General features: G+C 43.8%; 3 protein-coding genes across 8 annotated transcripts in view; 1 reads left to right on the plus strand and 2 right to left on the minus strand.

Moving 5' to 3' along the window:
• LOC143367288 (dynein axonemal heavy chain 1) overlaps positions 1 to 11,904 on the minus strand; it is a 153,249-nt gene extending 141,345 nt beyond the window's left edge. Inside the window, exons 1-14 of the mRNA XM_076808925.1 lie at positions 11,670 to 11,904; positions 10,075 to 10,555; positions 9,386 to 9,515; positions 7,750 to 7,920; positions 6,885 to 7,232; positions 6,198 to 6,413; positions 4,660 to 4,919; positions 3,949 to 4,423; positions 2,987 to 3,305; positions 2,468 to 2,599; positions 2,069 to 2,389; positions 1,611 to 1,788; positions 1,418 to 1,550; positions 457 to 1,002 (exon numbers count right to left, since the gene is read on the minus strand). Of these exons, the coding sequence (XP_076665040.1) occupies positions 457 to 1,002; positions 1,418 to 1,550; positions 1,611 to 1,788; positions 2,069 to 2,389; positions 2,468 to 2,599; positions 2,987 to 3,305; positions 3,949 to 4,423; positions 4,660 to 4,919; positions 6,198 to 6,413; positions 6,885 to 7,232; positions 7,750 to 7,920; positions 9,386 to 9,515; positions 10,075 to 10,555; positions 11,670 to 11,904 (3,945 nt within the window). The remainder of the gene's footprint in view (positions 1 to 456; positions 1,003 to 1,417; positions 1,551 to 1,610; positions 1,789 to 2,068; positions 2,390 to 2,467; positions 2,600 to 2,986; positions 3,306 to 3,948; positions 4,424 to 4,659; positions 4,920 to 6,197; positions 6,414 to 6,884; positions 7,233 to 7,749; positions 7,921 to 9,385; positions 9,516 to 10,074; positions 10,556 to 11,669) is intronic.
• Positions 11,905 to 14,579: 2,675 nt separating this feature from the next.
• On the plus strand, positions 14,580 to 16,334 carry LOC143366624 (uncharacterized). Of its 3 annotated transcripts, none has more exons than XM_076807819.1 (5): positions 14,580 to 14,719; positions 14,893 to 15,130; positions 15,197 to 15,300; positions 15,367 to 15,698; positions 15,835 to 16,334. In XM_076807819.1, the coding sequence occupies exons 2-5, from the start codon at positions 14,933 to 14,935 to the stop codon at positions 16,287 to 16,289; spliced, it is 1,089 nt and encodes a 362-aa protein (XP_076663934.1). In that variant the 5' UTR covers positions 14,580 to 14,719; positions 14,893 to 14,932; the 3' UTR covers positions 16,290 to 16,334. The 3 variants fall into 3 exon arrangements, with proteins under 3 accessions (XP_076663934.1, XP_076663936.1, XP_076663933.1); XM_076807821.1 differs by having other exon boundaries at positions 14,645 to 14,787; positions 15,394 to 15,698; XM_076807818.1 differs by having other exon boundaries at positions 14,647 to 14,787.
• Positions 16,335 to 18,555: 2,221 nt separating this feature from the next.
• The window catches only part of Eip78c (Ecdysone-induced protein 78C), a 284,379-nt gene continuing 276,816 nt past the window's right edge, over positions 18,556 to 26,118 (minus strand). For 3 of the 4 annotated variants that reach the window (XM_076807794.1, XM_076807795.1, XM_076807793.1), the window contains 3 exons: positions 25,788 to 26,087; positions 25,071 to 25,467; positions 18,556 to 24,740 (listed from right to left, as the gene is read on the minus strand). In XM_076807794.1, coding sequence (XP_076663909.1) covers positions 25,075 to 25,467; positions 25,788 to 26,087 — 693 coding nt within the window. In that variant the 3' untranslated portion in view covers positions 18,556 to 24,740; positions 25,071 to 25,074. The remainder of the gene's footprint in view (positions 24,741 to 25,070; positions 25,468 to 25,787; positions 26,088 to 26,118) is intronic. The other variant, XR_013084774.1, reaches the window with a different exon arrangement.

Here is a 26,118-nt window from a genome sequence, read left to right on the forward strand (position 1 = left end):
CTGTGGTTGCAGAAAATAGTTGCGGAGAGAAGTAAATTTTTCTGTTAAAATTCACCAAACCTTTAAAGTTTGATATTACGGTCTAAAAGTTTACAGATATATTGGCAAAGGAACAAAAATTACCCGAGGTAATACATCCCGTGTGACCACGAAGGGTTAATAACTCCTGGCTAAATAAGTATAATGAATATTATCAAATCCTTTCCCCAGTTGTGCGGTAATTAACTCGCATTGCAACTCCATCCAAAGAGCGAAGATTACAAACGTAACGAATACCTATAGAAACTTTTCAACCTTCCACGCCAGAAAAGCTTAAGATTACTCTGTTCCATATCCCCGACTAATACGAAGCTTTCATCAGACAACTCTCTAAAGAATTACAGTGTATCATTTTCCCACATCCATCCCAGAATTCCACCACCCAACGCTGCAAAGAGAAGGGTGAGATATGTGCACCTGTCCCAGCAGCTCCTTGTAATAATCAGCAAGGGTGTCGGTCCGGATCCCATGCTCGACGTGTGCAGTCCAATAAGTCTGGCCGCAGCACAGCGTCACCTGTCCCGGCCACATGTAGACCCATTCTTTCCTCGGGGTCGAATCGATCGCCTCCAGAGCTTCTCCGATTATCTCCCTGATAGTGTTGCACATCACTCTCTCCAAATCGCCCAGCCAATACTCCACGCTCCTCTCCGGGTACATAGGCGGACGGAGTATCACCTCCTCCCCCTCCGCGGAGTAGATCCTCGTGATCTGCAGGTCGCTCTCGAACCTCACCTCTTGTATATTCTCGAAGCACTTGCGGAGGTGACGCTGCACCGCTTGGACGTTCCTCGTCTGCGCCAGGATCTCGAGGAGCTCGTCGTCGCTGAGGAAATAGAACCGAGGGAACGCCTTCCGCTTTATTTCCAGATAATTCGCCAGGCCCTTCTGCACCACTTCTAGCAAGCTTTGGCACTCCAGCAGGCTCTCCAGAAGAGTCTTGTCCGGGCATATTTTCATGATCTGTGATTGCGAGAGGAAGAACCGAAGCGTCAGAGGCTGAGAGGAATGGAGACTGGAGGCAGGAAGGATTTGGGTATAGGGGTTTCCTTTATTTTGCAATGCTGAGGGAACGTTGCGATACTTTCAATACAGATTATAGTTGGAAGCCTCGTAGGGTAAGTCCGGGATAGTTGGACCACTTTTTGGAATAGATATCGTAAGCGTTGTTGGCTATCTGATTTTTATTGTTTTGAGCAAATTAAAGCAATGCCTAAGTAATTTGCAGTATACGTACCTAAGTTATACTTTGCGATAAATTCAAATATTTATTTCCATTTTCAAAGAAAAACATTGACGTTGCAACTGACCGGTCTCAGCTAGCCCGGGGTTACCCTACCAGAAATATAATCTATGGAACAGCAAAATGATAACACACATAAGGATTTTCCAGGGCATTATTCATGATCCTTCTCCAATTCCGTTCCATGGCGTTGTACTTTCTCGTCTCAATTGGCAACTGCGTGCTGATGTCCTCAGAAGTGAAAATAGGCTCCAAGTACATCCAGTCCCTAGATAAAAGTCAATGTTCTCACCACATAAGCATCCTCGGCCACAATTCTGCATCCTACCTCTGCACTTCCAACCAAAGAAGCAGCACTTCTCGAGTCAAATCCAGCTTGAGCTCCCACTCGTTGATCTCGTCCTCGAAAACAGTCTTCAGTGGGCTGAAGCCGAGCTGCTGGACATTCAGAATGTGAGTCTCCAGGAGCATCATCGTCTCCTCTGCTACCTTTACAATGTACGTGCCTGGAAATAAAGATGAGGTAGGTACATTGTTTTATTAAATAACATCGTCTTCTTACTTTTCCTCTTATCTGCGCTTTACCTCTCGCAACCATGAGTGACTAAATAAAAAATTATTTAAATAACGTATCGAATAAAATCCGGGTTGACTTTACTCGACAGGTGACGAATAATTCTCTTAACTTTTATTCGTTATTCGAGAATTCTGACCGCCGAAGCGTTACAATTATAAAGAGAACGATGTAGATCCTGTGTATAGAGAATAAATAAATAATGGACCCACCAGTGGTCTTATATGGAAGTACTTCCATGACGATCGGCTCCCACTCTTCAATCATTTTATTCAGCGTCCTCTCGGTTGCGTACTCCTTGGCGGCCGTGTCGGCGACCGTTTTCACCAGTTCCTCGAACTGCTCGATACCAAGCACTAACAGAGACTTGAACGTCATCGTAGGCGTAAGAGACATGTGTATCCCGGTGTGCGCGCTCAATACTTCGAAGTGACGGTCTTTCATCCCCGGATTACGAAGCGACTGTATCAAGCCCACGTACGGTTTGAATTGGTCTATTTGCTCCCTTATTGTAACTGCTATCGCTTGCACCTCTGCACGGTGAAGAGTAATTGATGAGGGCGTTCGCCTCTCGCGCAACCGCGAATAGTTTCATCGAATTGTCAAGTTACTCGGCTGCTCCACGAACGTCCTCATGTTTCGAGTCATCGCTCTGTACATGTCCATCACGAGGGTGTCCACTTGGGTGCCGTCCACGTTCATCAGGGGATTTTCCATCCATATCTCGTACCATTTGAGCCAGTCTAAGAATTACAAGAAAGTCTCGCGGAAGGTGTCGGCTAATTCGCGGGGATGAAATTGTGTGGACAGGACTTTAACAGCGGGAAAGAAATTAAACCCTTGGAATTGCACCCCCCGCGAAGGGAATTGTATGGATAGAACTTTGAACAGAACTGGCTGCTCCGAGGGAAGAAATTGAATCCTTGGTTTCCAAGAAGTTTGTTAGACTCTATTGGGTTTGAAGAAAAGTTAAATTTTCTAGAAAACGTCAGGTCCTCGGGCAGTGCTGACTCTGTTAAATTGTGCTGGAAAGTGGTATCTGCGGTGTAAGTTTTTTTTTTACAGAGGATGGGAGAGAACGAAGCTTCTGAATGGGGATTACGCGGCGAGTTTAACATTTTGTTGCTTGCCTGAGGCGGTGACCCAGAGGCTCCTGTAGGGCTCGAACTCCCTTATGAGCCTGTGCAAATGCTCCCACGGCACCACTTTCATGCCAAACAACTTTTGCCGCTCGTTGAGCAGTAATCCTGTTTCCCTGCACTCGGTCATCGCTTTCCACACCCGCTTCACGTCCAGCGCGGTCTCGTGTATATGCGCGAACTCCGTTTGCAGCGCTATGTTGTTCACGTTGCTCACCAGGGTGTCTATCCTCTCCAGTAGAAGCACCTCGTCCTGCACCTGGATCTTGTAGAACTTCTCCTGCTCCTCCTCGAATCTTGCGTTGGTCTCCTTGATCTACCATTTATTATGTCCTTGTGAAAGAGATATACGAAAGTATATTTACGACAAATGAACTAAACCTGGTTCTTTGCGAAGTTAGTGCCAGTAATGTATTCTAATGGGCTGTACTAAATTAGTTTCTCAATTTAAAGCCATGTGGCATAATAAAATCACTTGTGGCATTGAAATATCCTGGCCACACCTGCGTGCGACACTTATTAAAATTAAATGGAAGATGAATTACGTCTAGGAAGCTTTTCGAATAGTATCAGAAGCTAAAAATTATGACTGCACTGGCAACAAGGCCTGCAAAACAAAATGCTGCTGAAAGCCTATTTTTTGTTGCTCTCAATGCCTCAAATAACAAATGCAATCTCTTTCTCTCAAACTACATATGTGGAATCAGGAACCCCCATAAGAGAGAGTCCGGAATAAGAAACCTCGGAGTTAGAAAATAAGAAATCGCGAGTTCGAGTCCCATCGCCCCGAGGCCCATTTTGTCCGTGGCTCCTGATTACATAAGAATTCCAAAACCTGTTCCTAGTATACCTAAATATATTTCCACTCTTTCTATTAGCCTACATAGATGCAAGGTGCCTTAAACAAAAGCATAGAAACACCCCCAAAGCAATGAACCCGGCAGGCAGTAGACCTTCACCTCCATTTCTATCCGAAGAGGAGACCCAATAGCTTCCCACTTGGCCTCAAAGTCCTCGTCGGAGATGTTCCAGTAGAAGCCGTCTAGCACGTCGAAGTCCAGCTTCAGGACCTCCATCTGGTCCTCCAGGTGCCTCACGCGGAGCGGTATGGTCTCCATCCAGTCGCGTATCTCGAAGATGTGCTCGATGCTCTGAGGCACCTCCTTCAGCTTCACCCTTATCTCCGTGTATTCCTCCAGGATAGCATCCACGTTCGTCCGCAGCTTCTCCGTGAGCATGGTCAGCAACCCAGTAGCCGAATCCTGGCGTTTCTGCGCGAGGAAATCCTTCAGTGGTTTCACGCGAACATTGAACGAGCCGATGCAGATGTGGTCGGGCAACGTGGCTTCCAGCTTCTCCTTCATCACGATCTGAAGGGCCACTTCGTCCTTCACCTCCGCCGTGGTCAGCTCCTCCTGCTTGCACTCGCTGAACACCGGGCACGGAATTTAATTTACCCCCACTGCCCGTCGAGAACGCCGTGCTTCGAGCACCATCAAGCACGGAATACTTCCAGGTGCGATATTTTATTCATGAATCAGCCGAGAACGCGTTTAATTCCCTTCTACCCCCCCACCGCACCCGACTGCACAAGTGTTCGCCCCAAGCCTCTCGAACGGAAGGAGGAAGACAAAATTCAGCCGAGGGCAAAGCTCGCCACTTACTCCACGTATCTCGCCACGTCCAGATTGAAGATGTCCAGGTACCTGTGGTACTCCCTCGCGTACGCTTTCAAAGGTATCACTGACTTCTCGTAAGCTAATCTTAGGCGATCGCGGACCTGGCACACGTTCTCCTCGAGAAGCCCGACCGAGCTCAGGTGCAGATCCGCTGGGAACTTGAGCGCCGGGAGTAGAAAGGGGTGCACCTGTCTGACTTGGTGGCAGGCGGCGATGGCGTTGTCGTATAACGTGATAATGGCTTCCTTTGCGTGGAACGGCATTAAACGATGGAGCGATCATATAGGATATTTTAGGCACACTTAACGCGATAATAGGGTAGATGTACCGTTTGCGGCCATTGCACTGTTTTTGGCCAGGTGCATAATTATTTTATTTTTAAATTGCTTGCAGATCATTATTATGTGGAGAATTTCACATGATAAATATTCTGTTTAGTATACCGCCTGAAATATAAGGTTACATTTAATGCTTACACGGAAAAATTTTATATTTTTGTAAGAAGTGGCCGAAACTGGAACAATACCTTAAAGTGGCCATAAATAGTTCGTCTACCCTACCGATCAATTCGAACTCGAACTCGAACTCTTCGAGGGGTTTTTGTGGAGGAAAGTGTGACTCCAAAATGAGGCCTTTTTTAGCTCCTTTTTGGTCCCACGATTTTGCAACTGAATTTTGCGCCAAATGATAGCTTATGATGAGACATCAATCCCAATAAATTTTCAAGTTGAGGTGACAATTAGTTTCTGAGATATGAGAGGTGAAAGAAGTGAAATATAGTATAGACTTTTATGTCATTCCGATAATTTAAACAACTATTCCCAAGGGTTTTGCTGACTGCTAATAACGAATTTGAACTTAGATTTTCAAAATTAACGAAAAAAAAATCAAATGGCCAATTCAACATTGTGGACGATATATTAAAAACGCACCTACTACACAGACATTTATATTTCTTGATTTTTTTTTCTCGTGAATTTTAAAAATCTAAGTTCAAATTCGTTATTACCAGTCAGCAAACCCCCTGGAAATAATTGTATAAATTATCGGAATAACATAAAAGTTTATACATCGAAGCGTATACTTCTTTCACCTCTCATATCTCAGAAACTAATTGTCACCTCAACTTGAAAATTTATAGAGATTGATATCTCATCATAAGCTATCATTTGGCACAAAATTCAGTTGCAAAAAGGGGCTATTTCTTGGGTCACTCTTTTGTGGATCATTTCGGAGGATTAAAATTGTTATGACAAGTTTAAAATAATAACTAAAATACTGTTATTATTGACAATACGAGTGTAAATGTGTTTAACGATTTCTCTGCTACCCTTCTCAGCTCACAGCCGATTTTTAGGCTGCCGGTCGATGAACGCTGGCCTATTAATCGGCTGCCGGTGAGTAGCGTTAAGGAACGGATCAGTGAGCGTTGTACTAGGCAGATAAAATCTCGTTTCGAATGGGGGTGATTCGATTTCACAGCCAGCACGGGGGTGACGTGGATGGTCAGCGGATCGACTTACGGCGAACTCGGCGGGATTCGTCGAATAGTACGCCTCCGTGTCGTTCATTTGAATGTCCACGGTGAAGATAGGATTACTGGCAGTCTTGAAACGACTGTCGATGAGATTTTCGCCCCAGATAAAGGACTCGTCCACGTTTAAAACGCACAGCGCCGGGGCTTCCAGGCTGTCTCCGTAGGTCGCGATCGAATGCTCCACGAGATTCCGAAGGGCGTTCTGCACCGATCAGGGGAAACGTAACGTGAATGCTACGAGAACTCCTGCCAAGTGCAGAGTGGTTTCTAAAGCCTCGCTGACACGATCGACGTCTCGCAGCTGCCTTTTACCAGAAAATCTGAATTCTCCCTACACTCTGAAAGTCACCTTGCCTTATAATATTAAAGCATGAACTTTCAAATGGAATTGAAATAGAGCTGAAATAGAATCTCACCCCTTTAATCTACACGAAATAAATAAACGCCTCCCGACTAAACGCAACGAGATAAACATATTTTTCTGGAACCACGTTATTATCGGACGCGATAATTAACCATCCGTGCGATAATTAACCATTCAATTCTGCAGGACTGAAAAACAGCTGTTTCAAAGAAACGGCAAACGGGAATTTAATTGCGGGGGAAGTGAAACACCGGGGCGTTCATACGTCCGTTCGTTCGTTAGTTAGCTTTTTTAACGACCGTCGCGCACCTGCATGCGGAGAGTGGTGAGGCCCATGAAACGCTTGAGCTTCATCACGTCGTACACGTGGTGGATCCTCTGCTTGAGATTGAACCAACCCTTGCCAATGTCCCTCAGGCACATCCTCACCGACTGCGTGATTTTTTCCAGCCACGGCTCCCTCAGGTACTTCACCACCGTCGCGGTCGCCTGGACCTGCTGCTCCTCGAACTCGTACAGCCTCGCCTGTTTCCCGTGATGCACGGAGAACAGATTCATATTCGACACGCGGATACACTCCGCCACGACGCACACCATGGCGTCGTAAACTTCGTGAAGGACGTACAGCGTTATCCAGTGGGTGAACTTCATGGTGCCCTAGAAGCGACGACACCGCTTCAGTTCCAACCGGTGGATGATTAAAAGGGATATTAATTATAAGGCGGCTGGAGAGAAGGCTGCGAGGAATTGCAACTCGGAAAGGATTCGGTCTATGTTTATTTATTATAAAATTCTGGAAAGTGTGGGCATACGTTATTGAATAAAATGGTAGTCCTGTAAAAAAAAACATTAATTTTCAATTACCCTGCGATTTCGCTACGAAGTTTCTGAACAACCCAGCGTATTTAGAACAGTGAGCATTAATTCTCTTATTTCCATTAAGGTTAAGCTGACAAATAAATAAATCCTCGGTATTTAATTATTGCTGCACGAGCCGCGACGCTCCTCGCGAAACTATGACGTCACGATCCGTCTCAATATTAATCTTCCTGAACGTCAAGCTCGACGTGCATCCTCGAGACCATCCCCCATCGAGTTTACGCTGAGGGTGACGTGGGCGATCAACGTAGTGATCCAGCGATTTTTACGCGACGTTATCAAGAGGATTAACTACCTCGAAGTTCTCCATACACGTGTCGACTTTCCCTTTCTCCGGTGCCTTCATCTCCTCCTCGGATGGTATCCATGTGACGAATTCGAACATTTCAGGATTTCGCTGTATCATCCGCCTCCACATTAGGTCGCACATGGTGCGCCGATAATCCAGGGAGATTTCATCCATCAACTAGCAATGCGAATTAGCAGGGCAGTAATACAAAAGAGCAGTTGCTAAAGCTAACAATGCGGCTGTCTATGGTTCCCTTTCAATGCGAAGAGAAAGGAAATTCATACAGAAAAAAAATAGCTTAACGAGCATCGGTTTCCCGTAACACGAGCTTCTCTCCGGGGGCCTTTTCGTAATTCAGCGAGCAATTGTGCGACGTCAAGTATCATCAAATATTTTAATTTAAACAAGTTGAAAGAATTCCAAAATTAATTCAATGTGACAACTCACGTATGAGTTATTGCTAATTTGATAGGTGAAAGAAATGTGAATTGCGTTTAAAGTTGTCTCGAGACTCTGTGTTTAAACATTTCTCAATTTCTTCTGCCCCAAATTTGCCGCCCTTGGGGGTCATCTTTAAATTACGCGAGGCTTTTTGGGGGGAGGGAGTCGCGAATTGCCAAAATTACACTTAAGGTAAATGTCCCAATTTCTGTTCACGTCCCCATTTCTGCTCGTTTCGTATTTTTCTTATTATTATATGCGTTACGTTTGTACTATAGTTGCAACAAAATAATACTGAACTTTTTAAACATTTACGCATTATATATATTTTTTACAAATTACTTTACATTTCGAGCATCATATATTTAATTACAAATTACTAATAGTTAAACATTTTGAAATAACTTTCTTAAATAGTTTTTGAATTGGTTGATTTATTATTAAAGAGTTAATCAATTACTCTGCAAGTTTTGATCACAAACAAATTTTTTACACCTTTATGACGAGTTACCTCTTAAATGAGTAGAAATTGGGACATTCACCTTGCGTAATTTAAGACGGACCCCTAGGCTGCAGCCGACTTACAAGGGGAGGACACCATGTGGTAGACACCGATTTTGATGAGCCTTGGCACGAAGGTTTCAGCCTATAGGCCTTAATAATAGAGATATTTACATGTAAATTATTAAAAATTTCATAGTGGCCGGGGGGTTTTAAAAATTCCACACTACCCTGGCGCCCGCGGGAGATTCCCATCTGGAGGCGTCGAGGTGCCTTTTGAAGAACTTTAAAAAATTTTTTATATAAATTTTTTTTATAAATTTTCTTTTATGAATTTTTTTTTTATAAATTTTTGTTTAACTTGAGAAAATCTTCAAAAGGCACCCCGACTCCTTCAGAGGGGAATCTCCCGGGGGCGCCAGGTTAGTGTGGGATTTTTACCCACTGAAACCCCCACGACCACTATGAAATTTTTAATAATTTCCATGTAAATATCTCTATTATTAAGGCCCATTGGCAGAAACGCTCGGACACCCATTTACTTATTTGCGACACAGATCCATCGTGCCAAGGCTCATCAAAATCGGTGTCTACCACATGGTGTCCTCCCCTTGTCAGCCTATATACAAATCCGCGTCCGAGTGTCAACGTATCTACAGATCTGAATAAAGGAGATTCATGTGGATAAGCTTCTACTCACTGCCAATATCCTCTTTTCCTTATACCTCCCGCTAATCTGTTTCATGAGTACATGTATGATAGCCTGCTTCTTCTGCTCGCTCAGACTCCGCATGCCATCCAATTGCATGCAGTCCAAATAGAAGTTGTATCTACAGAGGGGCCATTTACATCTTGAAATACGAATGAAAGCAAATTTCGAAGTCAAAATTCCTACAGTGTAGCCAGTAAATCGCGACACTGTGGTCACACAGGCTACAAAGAGTAGTTTGAAACATTTTCACGAGAAATAGTGTCCTTGGTCTACCGCGCAATTTACTCAGGGCCCGGTCTAGTTCTTCCGCCGCTCCAGACAAATAAATAAAAAAATTACGATGCACTGTACTAGATGCAATGCTTAAAAGGAAAAAAGATTTTTTGAGAAATGTGTTATAGCTTTTGAGTAAAAAATTTCCAAAGACCACCCTTTTTCGGCCTCCTGACTGAGCATGACCCCTTAAAAGCAATTTATAAGTGTGCTACTAAATTCAAACATGCATTACCTATTTTTTTACAAATTTTTTTACTGGTTTTTATTAAATCTAATTTTCTCCTTCTACCAAATTTGTCGCTCCCGGTGTTTGCCCCGCTTGCGCCCCCTAGATGGGGCCCTGAATTTACTGTAAACCTCGCAGGAGTGTCTTAGCAATTTCGTAGAATAGTTGTAATAACTTTATAGAAGCCTCCGCTATTCGTCTCCGCTCCAAGGTGGCAGCCATCCTCTTGGCGAAGACTCTCGGGTCCTCCGCGTAGAATCGGATGTAGATCCTCGGAATGAAGTACTTCCGTTTCCGACCGTCGAGCGTGAGCACGGTCCATAATTTCCTCCTGTCGTCGTAATCGGTCACAGCGGCGTTGTGCCACGCGAACAAGTTCGAGAGCCTCACGCGGAACCTCTCGGCCTCTTGTCGGAATCTCGGCACGAATACCGTAGCTGGCAACGGATACTGCACGCCATCGATAGTGCCCAGATTTATCCAGTCCTCCGTGGTTCTGTTTTGCGAGCACGGAAAAGTCGATAGGAGGGTTGATAAGGGAAGCTGTCGCGCGAGCTTATTCCAGAACACGGCACAGTTACGTTGTTCCTCAACTTTGTAATTCGCGTATAAAAGTGGCTGGGGTTGCTGGTAGGGTGAAATTAGGAAACACACCCCTGCTGATAAAACGCCACACCGTTTGTTTACGCGCGCAAATAAGAATAGGTATATTGGAGCACGTTCAATTATTTTAAGCAGTTGTCGAATATCGAATGACACACGAGTCCCTGATTTCGAGGAATAAACGCTTCGGGCTTGATAGTCGATAAGAGAAACGAGATCGCGAAGGTGAGTCTTCTAATTTAATTTCCAGTTGTATTTCTTATTTACAAAAGTCGGCGATCAAATATTGGAATGTGTGACGTGCACCTGGGTGTCGTTAGACGAAATATGTAGGAAACCAGGTGGGCAGTGGCGGATTTAAGGAGAAAGGCCCAGGTGGCAAACGTTCCGAGAGGCCCATTTTGGGGAAAATGAAAAGGTAGTTTACTAAAAACGGGCTAAGTGTGTAGAAAGGTAACCGAAAAAAATATAGTGTTTGGATAAAGTCGTAATCTTTTTTTTTTAAAGATAGGGCTCTTGGGGCCTTTTGTGCAGGGGCCCATTTTCGGGAAAATGAAGAGGTAGTTTGTTAAGAACAGGCTAAGTAGGCAAATTTTAAAGAAATGTGATTTTTCGCCAGGGAGAAGAGCCATTTTATTTATTTATTTTGTGCCAAAATAGGAGTTTTCACAGACTTATGTTTAGATTCAGGTTGTAACTAGACATGTTTCGCATATGTGAATGTTTTTTTCAAATCGGTTTGTACCTCCGTTTTTTCGCAATCACTGCAAAACGAAGAGGAAATATGATTCCGAGAAACACGCGTTTAAAGTTTCGAAAGAGGAATTAGTCTGCCTGCGTGCGCGCAGGTACGGTTTACGATACGCTCGACCTTTTCGGCTGTAAAATCCTTAATTTTGCGAATTTTAACACAAACCAAACGGCATTTTACTCGGGAAGGGTGGTACTTTCGAAAAATGCTACAACAATAAAAAATCGAGTTTCTGACTGCCTATTTAGCCCCCTTAAATCCGCCACTGCAAGTGGAAACAATAATGCTTCGCTATTTCGCTACTGAAGGCCACACTCTTTTGTTCTTTTACAAATAGATACCAGGTGTACGACAATCCTCTACTCCATGAATGATTCGAAGCAGACAGAACAGCTTCCACTCGCTCGCGTACCTACAGTCGTACTCCTCGTCGTCAAAAATCTCCAACGGCAGGATGCGCGTTTTGCTAAACAGTCCGTATATTTCTTCGCGTGCGAGCAACGGCAGGATCGCAGCTGGAGGCAGGATATCCTCCGATGAGATCCCTTCGTCAGCCAAAAGGTCCTCGACTTTTAAATTTCTGTAAAGCCTGCGCCTCCTCTCCATCTCGACGTTCCGCGGCAATCGCTTCGGTTCCACGTTCCTCTCCATTTGCACTTTGGGGGCGAACGTTTCCGCAGGGAACGTCTTGTACGAGAAAGATTCATTGAGCGATTTGTAAGCGAGACGGAAAGCGGGAGAGAGGGAGGAACTATGCGATACTCTGATGGGAATTCCGAGGGTGCTCGCTACGCAAGTGCATTCTGTTATAATGTACAGATTCCCTCCGCCCTCGTTGGAAACTTGCTAATATTCTCCCGAAGGAGTTTATTAACGCATGATCCAAATATGCTCTCTAATCATATTTCTCAGAAACATACAATCTTCGGGTGGTAAACTCGATTTAACGAAATATTTCGAGAACATGAACTTCAAAGCCACTTCAATGTTCTTTGTTCAAAGCCACTTTAATTTCCTTTCTTCGAAGCTATTTCAAGCGAATAGCAGAGTAAATAATGTAATTACTCGCTCCGCGCCAAGGAAAGGCTTTGACATACAGAATTTTAATGCACAGCGACGTGCATTTGTGTTCATAAACCTTTTCAACCTTGAAGGAATTAAACGACTCTGTGGAGGAAACTTCTCAGAAAATAATTATTGTAACCGTAATGTATGTACAACTGACAAGGAGAGGTTCCTTGTGTGTGGATATGTTTTAGGGGGCGAAAAATAAGAAATACGTGTGTTTTTATTTTGGTCAGTTTTCATGTTTAGGGGGTGAAACCACCCCCAAATTTCATAAGAATAGGTGGCACCCGCCTCCGTTTGATTTGGTTTTTGGATATGTTTTAGAGGACCAAAAAATAAGAAATACGTATCTTTTTATTTTCGCCAGTTTTCATGTTTAGGGGGTGAAACAACCCTCCAAATTACATAAGAATAGGTGGCACCCGCCTCCGATTGATTTGGTTTTTGGATATGTTTTAGAGGACCAAAAAATAAGAAGTACGACTCTTTTTATTTCGGCCCGTTTGCATGTATAGGGTGTGAAACCACCCCTCGAATATATAAATATATCATATTTATATCAAGTATTATTCAACACAATTTTTTAACCCCATATGAAATATAAATATAAATATAATATATCAAGTTTTATTCGACGCAACTTTGTAACCCCTTATTAACTATAAGGGGTGGTTTCAGCCCCTAAACATGCAAATGGACCAAAATAGAAAGACAGGCATTTCTTATTTTTCGGTCCTCTGAAACATATTCAAAAACCAAAGCAATCGGGGACGAACACCTGGGAACCTCTCCTTGTGAATACAGTAAGAGGAAGTCATCTCTTTTCTCGTTTGAATAGTTTTTTACTGGGAGCTTTTCCCACGAGGCATGTATTTTTTAATTTATGGTACTCTTGTTCGTTGGAAATCAAGAAAAGGTAAGTGCACTTTACATTGCTGGGTTTCGTTAATTGGTTACTGGGAGCTTTTATAGTTCTCGGGGGTACTTTTCTCTACTAACAATTGATCGATCCTCGGGGAAGCTCATCCATCTTTTAGCTTCGCCGAGGAAATTATACGCTTCCTGGTCGTCCAATTGTGGTACACGAGCACTGTGATGTTCCGTGAAAACCTGCCAGGCGAGTTTTGTTCTTCTCGGCGCTGACGTTAAGGGCGCTAATTCCAGAGGCTCGTCCGGATCTTTCGGTGTACCTATTCACCCGTTCGCAATATTCGCGGAGGCAATTAATAGTTTAGCATATTTTCATTTACTTACAATTAGACGTATTCGATAACTCATTTTAAAAATTCTATTTATGCGATCACAAGGATACTCCAATTCACAAAGTTGCGCATTTCGATTATATATTTTGCTTGCTCACCTGTGACCATTTCAGAGTAATAACCTCGTTTTTTATACTTTGGTTTCTCCATACTGTCGCTATCAGAATATGACACTTCGCGATTAAAAATAAATCTTGCCCGTACTAGGCATGCATACATATATTAAAATTATAAATATCGTTGCATTTATTGTCGCATTGTTATTAGATATTAAAGCTAACAGTAATGCCCTGATGTTGCTAATATTCCTGAAATTGTCTATTCTCGATACATTCTTCCAATAAAAGAAAACACTTCATTGTGAATATCAATTTTATATTCAATATTTTGGCTAAACTTCCGAAAACAACCATGCTCCAGATAGGATGAAATTTTGGAAACAGTTTCATTTTGCATTGAAATAACGTTTGCGAGAAGGATTTTTGGCGATTTGAATTTTTTTTTACCATTTTGATGTCATTACCTACCTTACCGATGCTATGTAATATCGGTAACATAGGACATGACACTTAAGGGGGTAGACACGTCACGTGACCTGGCCGATTCGGCAGGTCGGTATTACAGCATTTTTATCTGCACAGAAATTGTAATACCGATAGATCGACGATTACCCGGTGAACGCGAGAGGGAGCTGTTTGCTATTTCTGTATTCTATTTTGCTCCAAGAAGGCTGCGGTTATACCGATCACTCCCTAGAGGACAGTGATGAGATCTCGGGTGGGTTTCCTCGCGTAGTGCGGCTTTTGCAATACCGTATCTATGTTGGGGGGGCAAGTAACGCGCGATCAAGGTACCCCATGGGTGATCAAGGTACCCCATTTTATCGAAACTTGTACTATACTGATGCTAAAATCACCGCGCATGCGCGAGAAAACCCGCCCGAGATCTTATCACTGCTAGAGAATCACTACCCCGAGCAAGTGACACAAAATTACATTGCGTGATAGGTCTATTCTATACCTAGTCTGTGGTACAAGTAAGCGTGCAAATCTGAAGGATGTTATTTTGCATGAAAAGTTTAGTTGACGTTTTTCCAATAGACTTTATGAAAAGATACAACTTCGGAGATCTCATTGGTAACACGTTCACTCTTTTTTTTATGTTAATAAATAGTAGTAATATTCGTCCGAAGTTAATGTGAAAGGTTAAGAGCATAGAATTTACTTATATCTTACAATGCTTTTATTACACGCAAATATATTTAGAACATTGTCACTCTCGAGGATCATTTATCAATTACGAATTGTAGGAGGCATGTTTAGGAAAGCAATAACTACGACTACGATATAATGGGACAGGGGAGAACCTCGGAGTCCGATAGCGTTCTCGCTGAAACTGAGAATTGCGGTGCGATAGGAAATACCGACGTTCAGTTCAGTTGGACAAAGAGGGATATAAAAAGGCATAAATGTACATACGACGGATGCGATGCAATTTTCAATAGGCCGTCCCGACTGGCCAGGCATATTAGATTTCATACCGGAGAGGTATTAATTACTTTATCCTCTTCAATTTCAGCTGCTTTGAAATCTCATAGTTTCATCCCATTTCAGAGAAGTTACAAATGTAATCATCCTGGCTGCGATAAAGCTTACACAAATTCCTCTCATCTGAAGCGTCATGCAGAAACTCATAGTTTACAGAAGAAGACTTACCAGTAAGTATCTGTATTAGTGGACTTTCTGGCCGATCGAATATGCGTTTCACCTCACCTTGATTCAAGATGTCCTGAGTGTCCATTATCCATTAGTAATCGGCACAACTTGAAGCGTCATTATAACGCCATGCACGGGGATCGTAGTAAACTGACTTGCAAAGAATGTAACGAAACCTTCGCTAAGAAGTATCAACTCGCGACGCACATGTCGATCCATACCGGACAGTTGCATAACTGCGATCGATGTAATAAAAGCTTTACGAACATACAAAGATTCAAGAGACACAAAGCTAGTCACGCAGACGGAGAGAAAGTTTATCCCTGCACTGCGCCGGGATGCGCCGAAGTTTTTGGGAAATGGTTGCTTCTCTGCGCTCACGTAAAGACGCATGTATTTAGTAAGTATTTATTGAAATTAATATATGTTTATTAATGTAGCGGCGAAGTGTTTCGTCATAAACTAGCATAACGTTATTTGTTGCTCCGGGTATTCGCAGAGATTTCTTTATCTAACTTATTACTTTTATCTTTTAGACTGTAAGTTCAAGGATTGCGACAAAGTGTTCACCAACAAATATCGTTTAAGGACTCATTCTAGAGTCCACCTGGATAACAGATCGGTTGTGCCTTGCCCGTACGATGGATGTGATAGAAGCTATTATTTAAAAAGTAATCTAGACCTTCATATACGAATTAAACATTTAGGGCAAAGATACGAGTGCGACGTGTGCAAGGTATTGCTGTCGTCCAAAGCGAGATTAGCAGAGCATATTCATAAAATACACACGTCGGAGAGGAGGATAAAAAGGGCCAAAGTATTACAGCGCAAGAGGAGAAAGGATGTCGGGACACGTAAAAGAAGCGCGGTGTCCGCATTGGTCGGTGTTTGCTTGCCGCCAAAGATTGAAAGGATGGTATTGAAACGGCAGGAAGACATAACATACTTAGAACAATTTAATGGAGCTTTAGATGATAACCTGAATTCATGATCTAAGTTTTATAATGTAACTATTAAATAAAAGAGACGATTACTACGTGTGCATCTTCGTTTACATCCTACCTCTGAACGGAATATTGCCTGTAGTTTTTAAGATTCGAAATAAAATACTCTATTTGGCACTTTGGAAGTGTAAACTGGAATATAATATTTTCATCTCATTCTCAGACTATTCAAATAAAACTATTCTGTTTCATAAGCTTTCTCATTACGCTTGAAACACTATTTTATTTATATTTACAATGGTATCCATATTTAAAATAGTATTTCAAATATTTCTACTTCCAATGGTACCCAGGTAATGTAGTTCGTTATACTTCTATACTTACAGTAATGCCAATGAAATTAGTACTTTCGAATACAACTTCACGAATTCAATGTAAAACAAAATATTATTTCATTTCAATTGGCAATGTATTATACGGAAATAAAGAGACCTATTTACTACCCAGTTTTCGACGGCAGCTTTTAAGACTCCTTGAGCTGTCCTGACCTCTAAAATAAGTTTAAACAGCATGCATAGTTCCGCGAGTAATCGAATTGGTAGTGCCACTTTTAATCCATCTCTGGAAAGCGAAGACGAATGCCGAAGAGTAAGAAAGACGAAGGAAAGCCACGATTATCGACAGCTGAGAAACTTGACATTATCTATATAAATACTCGTCTAAAAACATTTACCGTATACTATCGATCTAATCGAGTTCAGGTTCAAATTAGAATTATTGCGGCTTTTATTGGTGTCGTTCAAATAATTTCAACTCGCTTGCTTTCAAAACGATCTTATCACGATAATCGTTCCGGTCGTGCTACGTAATCGTCGATAGAACCATTTGAGTGCAGCCGGCAGCGTTCGTATGCACGCACATTGCCATGGCCGTCTGTAGTACAGGCCGGAACATAGTGAATTTAGCAACGCTGTCATCAGTCCGATTTGAATCTTTTCAGAAGCCTTTCGCGCGTTATGTCACGGCCGGCTATGCTACCGGTCGGAACATAGTCATCGGACTGATGGTTGTTTGAAATGCGGTGTTGCAACATCGTAGTGTCCGGCCTGTACTACAGGCAGCCATGACAGTGCGCGTACATACGTGTACGCCTGTGCGGAAACTGTGTCGGGAATTCGGGCAAAATGAAGGGTCACGGAATGAAAGAAATGTTACGTTTATAGTTTAACACTATTTAAAAAGTTTATTAACCGATACTGATGAAATAACAGTGAGTCACGATTGATTTTCTGAATGAGAGGACCGACTGATTGGACGTGCGAAATTAGTTGCGTTCAACCGCTTGCTCGGCGAAGGTAGAAGCGCGAGAAACACTTGCCGCGCTTTTCGTATTTCCCGCGCTTTTCGCGATGGTGCCGAAGAGGTGCGCGAATCGCGATCCCCAGCACTCAAATGGTTAAAGTCGTCGAGAAACGTTGCCCGGGCACGTTTAACTTTCAGCAAACCGTTCTGCCTTGTCGCGATTCGTTGCAGCTACAGTTTCATGAAGCATCTCCATCGACAGTTTGGACCTTACGACAAAATCGATTAATACAACGGACTTACAAAAATAGCGATTGAGGATCGACACGCGTGTTCGCAAACAGCCAAAGCGGACAGACCTTTGCCTTACAGGAAAGAATATAAAACATTGATCGATTATTGCGCCGATATGCAATGACAAGGATATAAGTTTCTTCTATTCCTTCCTCTGCACCGATTGAAACGCGACGCGAAACAATCTCTCGTAGCACTGATCGCCAGGTTATGATTTCGGGAATCATCGTTGCAATCCATTCGATCGCGACACTTAACCTTCTTTAATTACTCCTTTCCCCCACTACTTTCCCCATTCGCGAATATCCATTGGTACTACAGAATTACTATCGCAGATAGTTAAGAGATGTTGAAACTCCTTTGCGGTTAACTATGTTTAGATTTACTTCTAAAATAATATAAAAAACATATTTGTATGCGATAAAAATAGTTCGCGGTAATAGATATTTAGAGACACGCATTGTTCGAACGTGATACATGCTCGTCGGAATTAAATACAAAGCCGCCGGAATGGAAGTGGGGAGAACGTATCGGACCGTAGAGATTTGGAATTTTGTCGGGGCATGATGAAATATGTGGAAGCAAACGATAATTGGATGAAACTATATTGGCGTGATTAAGTACGTTCTTGAGTATGACAATTACGTAAAACAGGGGATAATGTTTAATGAACATCCGTGAATGAAATGAGGATACATTGCTGAATATGCGATCGAATCAAGCAACGACAATAATAACGCATTTATTGGAATCGTGGGATACATAGAGTAGTCCTGCTTCTTAATTCACCCCTGCTCAGATTTGTTCCGTACGATCCCCTCTTAGTTCGCAAATATGCTCGCGGATTTTATTAAAATTATGGCGCTGTTTTGTTACAAAAATATTCTACGCTCTTCGGCAGCAGTCTTTCAAATTAAAATGTCATAGTCTCTGAAACACTGACGGACCGTCTGTTAACGTACCGAGCACAAATGAATTGGAACATGCTGTATCGGTAAAGTAGAATCCTTTATACTCGATTTTTCAAGCAATTCACCGTTCCTTGGCTAGCACTAAATACGTATTATTGCCGTGGCTTGATCGAACGAATCAACGTTTCCCAATCTGACAAACAGCTTTCTTTCCATTCATAGAAAAGGTTATTCTATTTTAGTAAGAGCCGCTTAGAAAGGACAAGCAATAAATAGATCTGTGTTTCGGAAGGCAGTTCGTAGGTCCACATTGAAATTGTCCTTGCTTCACATACATTTTCATCGAAAATATATTCTAACAAAGTATCGTAAAACCTTTTACAGACGGATCGTACGATCGATAAAGGCTTCGTTAAACATAACAAAATCTCCAGACCAGGGCCGTTCCTGGCGGGGGTGCAGAAGGTGCCCCCGCACCTGGGCGGCCGAACCTAGGGGTGGCCGCGAGCCGTTTATTAAACGTAAAATTTTGATTAATAACAATAATAATCGAAACTCTTTTGCACGATAACTGTTTAAAATTATGTACGCATAGATATAAAAGTAAGCGCTGCATATTAAATTCTTAATTAAAGAATATCGAACTAATAAGGGCGGCAATATTGTTTTTGCACCTGAGCGGCTAGAACCCAGGAACGGCCCTGCTCCAGACAATCGTGCACCACGATATTGATAGAATAGCGAAAGTAAAAACGATTGGGAAACGCTGTACAAAAACACCTACTGTCTCTGTCACCGTTTGTAGGTTCTGTTCCTCGTACAGCATCGATCATCAGACACCATCGAGGTGATTGTCCGTCAAAGGGTCGAGTTGGAAATCGTTCGAAATCTGTGCGCGTTACGACGAAAACGACGAATCTTATTTCCAGCGCCTGTACGCACTTGTGCTTTTCTCAGACCGAATACGCACGTGGGGTGAATCATATAATTCGTCCAATTACACCCGTTGTCAGCGGAGCGACCTAATTTCTGCCCATCTCATAGCAAAAACTATTCGTTTCCATTGCCCGATGCAAAGTTCGAGATGAAACGTGTGGGTGTGCTTCTTTAGGAACGAGTTACTCGCGATTGAAGAAACTCGGGGTCTCTCCGCTAAGAATGAACGTAACGGGGGAATTAAGCGATTCAGCCCGCACCGGGTGATTTATGTAAGTACGGCAGGGAGGATTGCGTATGCGTGTCTGCGTGTCCTGTATGAGAAGCTATGCATATGTCGCGTGTACACGAAAGTGGGCGAGCGCGTGGTTGTCAGACGTTTTACACATGCGTAATGAAGGGGGCCACGTTATCATGCTGACAGAGAGAGATTAACAAATAAATATAATTACACGTACATCGCGCGCGAGCGTGCACGCATTAAACCTAATCTCTAACAAATCGATATCGTTTTTTTCTTTTCTTTTTTTTATAAAACAATTAAAATGAAACATTTGTACTTTAGCAGTATAGAGCAGTCGTTTTGTCGTACTTATTTAACCTTAATATCATTATCGTCGTTTATATTATTTTATACATATATATGTAATATTATATTTTTTGCTTTCTTTCATCCTTTCCTCCATTTTTTTTTTTTTTGTTGTTTCTTTTTCTGTTTAAAAGAACAATTCCCGCCTCGCTTGGCACGCCATCGTCCATCGTCGTCGTCGTCTTTATCGTCTCGACATAATCGTGTTACATAGGCTGTTTTCGTAAATAATGAATCGATCGGAAAGAGAAGCGGCGATCCCATTGCCGGAGCGAAGACGACCGTTTCAATCGCGCGATCAAGAAGTAGCTCCCCGAGTCATTGCTTCCCGCTGTACGGTACCGATCCGAAGCATCCCCACCCAGTCGATTCACAGTCGCCTTACGCCCCGGCCATGGGATCCTCTATCTTTTTGCTGGCTGCTTTGCGATCTATAAAACATCCGGCAATGGGTATAATACGCAGTCGATATTTCGCCTATATAAAAAAGAAGATTACGTATGATATACGCGATACAGCGTACGTAACGAGGTACGCGCGCTTGAGCTCAACTTATCTATAAATATACAATCATAGAATCAATATCAAACAAAAATCGTGATTATTGCAGAGTTCTGTCATACGGGCGGAATATACGTATATATCTGTGTACGTGTGTATGTGTGTGTGTATATATGTATATGCGTGTGTGTGTGTGTATATATATATATATTTATCTCTGAAGAAGAAATTAAAGGTTTCATACTTTTCTTTGTTAGCGTTCCCGAATTAACGCGCGAACGCCGCGAGACGAATTAATTGTCGGGCGTACAATCCATAAACGTAGCGCTGATGATAATATCGATATCGGTGATAGCGGAACAATAGAATAATGATAATGATATAATGATAGTAATAATAAGAATACCATTAGCTCGAGTAATGTTAAAATGATAATGGTACATCGACGTTACGCAACGATTCCCACAAGTATTATTATTTACAGATATGATATAGCACCATGACCGAAATCTCAAGGTTAAAAAATAGCGTTACACGAGACGAAGAGTGGATGGAACCGGGAACGAGGCTCGTCGAGGCTATTCGGTACGGAGGATCGTGAAATGGGCAGGGTGGGGCGATGCCGCGCTTCGGTCGGAACACGAGAGGTGGGAAAGAAGAGGGGCGTTTGCGTATGGGGCGAGGGGGTGTGTGCTACGCTCGAGTTTAAGGGATACTATACCTCGATTACCAATCTTATATAGCCTCCCGGTCGCGCCGGTCGATCGCTCCGCTGCTCTTGAAAAATATCTTCAGCTTCGCGACGAGTTCGAACACAGATACAAGGTGCTTCGTACGTTGCAGGTATATCACGCACTTAGCCGGGCAATAGGATCCGTGAAATGGACAAAATTCTATTCGCGAGTCCGCAGCCATCAGACAAGTCCCGTGCAAGTTCTAACGAGGAATCATCTGGTCGAGGCTGTTCTCTGGACCGTACGAAGCGAAGTTAAGCCCTGTGGAGTCGTTGGAGCAACGAGGAAGGTACAGCGGCGAACGATCGACCCTCGCCACCGGGGCGAAATATATCGTTATACTACAATAATATCGTTATTAAGTATTTGGCCGTTTCGATTAACGCGTTCCAACAACGTTCACGAGAGTGTCGTAGATTACACGATTGCTATCTCAGCGAACAATAAGTCGTGGGGGACTAGAAATTTTGAAAAAAAAAGAACGAATCGCAATTCGAATATCACAGGAGGAAAATATCGCGACTTTTTTTCTCTCTCTCTCTCTCTATCTCTCTATCTATCTTTCTTTCACTCACACACAGACACACAGACTCTCTCTCTCTCTCTCTCTCTCTCTCTCTCTCTCTCTCTCTCTCTCTCTTCCTTTCGTGATTTATATTTAAAAACGATCGATTAATTAGGACAGCCACTAGATCGTTCGAATTGCAGAATTTATGTACACGAGCGTTAAAAATTCTCTCATACATACGTTATACACCAAGTGACTCGTCATTCGTCGAGAATTACCTCCCTCCGGATGTCTCGCGGCGAAGAGGACGAGAGCTTAATAATTTATTTAAAAGATACTCGGGCGAGGCGACCCGCTGAACGCGCGGGCGCTTCTGCTTTCTTTCTGTCCCTTCTTTTAATCGCTATTATTGCGTCACTTCCTGGCGCCGGATCCGTTTTGGTAGATTAGGTAAGAGAGCCGAGAAACATTCGGTTCTTTTTCTTTCTTTTCTAGTTAGGAATCGAAATCGAGAAAAAGGACGCTGCGTTATTGCGCGCGTACGTTTTACACACGCGCGTGTAAATTCTTGCCGTTCTCTTGTTGCATTAGCGGATTGCGAAGGATTGGCCTACCACGGCAGATCTACCGCTCGTTCGACACAATGCGTATAATAGCTATTCATCTTGCATAATAGATTTATAATCTTTATAATATATATATATATATTTTTTTTTTGTTCGTAATATATATAGACTCATATTTATATTATATTAAACGATGATATCCCTTCTTTGTTCAATATATTATTAATTAGGTATGATATGTTTATTCACAACTTGATGTGAGCGCTTAGAGTTGGAATTTCGTTATCCTTTTCTAGTGTATCGCGAAGATAATAATAGTCTCTTGTTCACTCGTTTCTCTTCCCCTTTCTCTCCCTTTTCTACGGTCTCTTCTCCTCCTTCTTTTTTTTTGTTGTTGCGATAACGATTCACCGACGTTATACTTTAATTAATTTAAGTACGACGCTAGGATAAAACATTAATTTTTCTTCTCTACTTAGATAAACCTTAGCTCTCTCTTCCCCCGAAATTTTCTCACGACGAATGTATGTATACATATATGTCTTTATATGTATATATATATATATATTACATATCGATTGCGCAAATTACGTGCTAGTCATTGTCAGAGAATTATTAGCGTTCAAAGAGTTCGAAGATTCGAAACATGCTCGCTCCAGGGTTCCTTTAACAAACGGGAATCGAGCGCGCTCGGCCACGATCGTTCCGTCCACCGGCTGGACATTAACAAACGTAACAACTCAACGCAACAAGTACTTTTACACCCACGACAGATACGTACAAACGTTCGACCATCTCCCCTTTCATAACGTACGCGAGATTTAATACCACGTTAAAAACACTCGCCGATCGAGGATCCGCGAAGGGGTTGATAATTTCATTAATTACATTAATTCCAACGAGAGAGCGACCCGGCCCGTTAAAGACACGCGGGGGCGCGCACCTCCGTTTCCATGGAACCCCCCGAAGCGATGCAACAATATCTATAAAGGTAAATTCACTATGCTACTTGTCAAGTAATAAAAATAGAGATTGCATAGATTGAGATTCGTAGCGGATGCATCTAAAGAGATACGCCCTATAAAGATTTCCTCTTGAGCTTTATAGCGTGAAACGATTTTTTTTTGTATTCCTTTTGTATATATCTGTATAATATGTATATAAGTGTTCATTTGTACGCACGCACGTGCGCCACTGTTCGCGTTGCAGCCGCAACACGGGTGCACCCCGCACGCGCGTGCCCCGTCGCGCGTTCTACCCGAGAGAGCGGGCAGCCGTCTGTCGGTTCGCAGCTTCGTTTCGGAAAGAGGCTTCGCACCGATCGCCTGATAATTCTACGGGGAAGAAAAATATGATACTACAGTTTCGATATGTCCGCGAGCTTTGCACAGATATCCGCGAATAGACCGAACCGTCCTCGACAGAGCGCTGCGCGCCACCCTCCCGCGCCCGTTTCATCGCCCCGCCGAATCTGCATCGAACGCCTCCGCTCGAGGCTTTCGAAAGGTTCGCCCGAGGAATCGTTTGAACGGGACACGGCACGTGCCCGCCGACGCTGATCACGGTTTTGTGCTATCATTTCGACGCGACGCGGTGTTCGATCACTGCGCCGCTTTATTGCAACAACGATATGCACGAGACTAACGACACGAGACTGTCCTCCTCCCACCTCCTCGTCCGTTGAGTATTCAAAATGCTCTCGCCTGGCTCGCTGTTCCTCGCCCAATAGAAATTCTGCCCGCCCGTTACTCACCTGTGCGCGATTCAGAGCTAGGAAGGTGGGTCTAACAGCGTTTACCGCCGCTCACGGCTGCCACAAAGACAGAATTCCCTTCGCGCTCTCCTCCTCCGAGCTCTACGAATTTTTGCGAAAGTCGGGGGCGAGTCTCTACGTCATCCTTCTTATTAATGGCATCGGCTTCCACCCTGCGTGTCGCGCCGAGGGGCGTTTCAATCAGCGACCTATACCCTTCGCCCGCCAAACCACCCGTCTATCCCGTCAATGAACCGAACAGCGCACGACGCGATCTGGCCAGATCGATCCGCGAATAGCGTGACGGACCCCGTCGACGACCGCTGGCAATTAGAAGATCCCCCCTCCCTGGCAGGCAGGGCCGTTCGTTTCCGTCGAATCAACACGATGTCCTCTGTAACATTCTTCAAAGACGGTGCCCCGATTAGGATCCGCTCCTCGCTGCCGAGCGGACGCGTCCGGACGGGGCCAATTGAATTGCAAATAGGGGCGGCTTTCGTGGGGCGCGGATTAAAATGCAAACATGGATTTACAGGGCTGCAAGGGAAACGCAGCGACGGGACGCCTTGGCGAGAAGCTGGAGAGGAAGTCCGAGGGTGGAGTTGCTTTTTAAGTCGCGAGTCTTATAGTAGGTACTTGAGCCGGCGTAGCCGTAGTTTGTAGGCAAGAATTAGGGAATAGAAGGGAGTGGATAAAGGAGTTGGGCAGGGTTTAAGAGGACCACCGTGGATCACCTTTTCACTGAAGATCTTCCTCGCACTTGGGAATGTCGAATATCTCTGCGAAGAGTGGCGGTAGCTTGAGCTTCGTCCAGTTCCTCCTGAACCAGTCGAGGAGGCTCGCGTGTCTGGCACCCAGGGCCCTCAGCTCTGGTATCCTCTGTGAAACGCTCGAGACGTTGGAGCAGCCCCCCGTGGACGTGGTCTCGCCGGGCACCGTGTGATTCCGCAACGCCTGGACCTTCAGGGCCTCCAGAAGACGGTCCTGAAGCCTCTGCACCGCCTTCACGTCGTTCAGGCCCGGCCTCTCGCCCAGAAGAACGGCGCCGGAGAACAGGCCCAGCTCCGTGTCCGTCAGTTGATGGGCGTTCAACGCAGATGTGAATTGCATCAGGGCGGACACAAAGTCCGGCTGTTTTGGTTCACATCGATTAATTAAGACTTGTCGGTGAAGCGCACCGCGAGCTAGTGCATCGCGTGCAACGAAAACTGGCGTGAAGCAGAGGGGCGTTCTATTAATCGAGACTTCAGGGTCTGGTATAATTAATATTTCAATCAGAATTCTACGACGAAGGACACACCTGATGCCTTCGTACGGAAAAGAGTGATTTTCACGGGAAACTGTTCAGTAAACGTATGTTGCGAGGAGAGTCCAATATAAGCGCGCGTTTTCATTTATATCCGTGCAAGCTACGAGCCCAAGCTGCCCCTGCATGGTTGCGTGTTTCGTACCTCGTACATCAGTTCCATTTGCTGCCTGGTGATGTAAGTGCCGTCCTCGAACGTCATCGAGCTGTCGGTGGTCATCTTCGAGATATGGCTGAGCCAGACCTCAAAGAAACCGACCTTGATCAGGATCAGCTGATCGTCCTGCAAGAGGTCGCAGAACCCTGGAACCCGCTTGGCGATCTCCACCACCCCCTGCACCGACGGCGTTACTCTGGTGGCGAACTGTTGCCAAAGCCAGATCCTCTGCGACTCCACCGTCTCCGCCGTCGAGGACGCTGCCTCCGGGTCCTCAGGACTCGCGGGCTGCGAACAAGTACCCGCCTAATTAGCTGGA

The sequence above is a fragment of the Andrena cerasifolii genome, chromosome 3 (assembly GCF_050908995.1).
Source record: "Andrena cerasifolii isolate SP2316 chromosome 3, iyAndCera1_principal, whole genome shotgun sequence".
Lineage (NCBI taxonomy): Eukaryota > Metazoa > Arthropoda > Insecta > Hymenoptera > Andrenidae > Andrena > Andrena cerasifolii.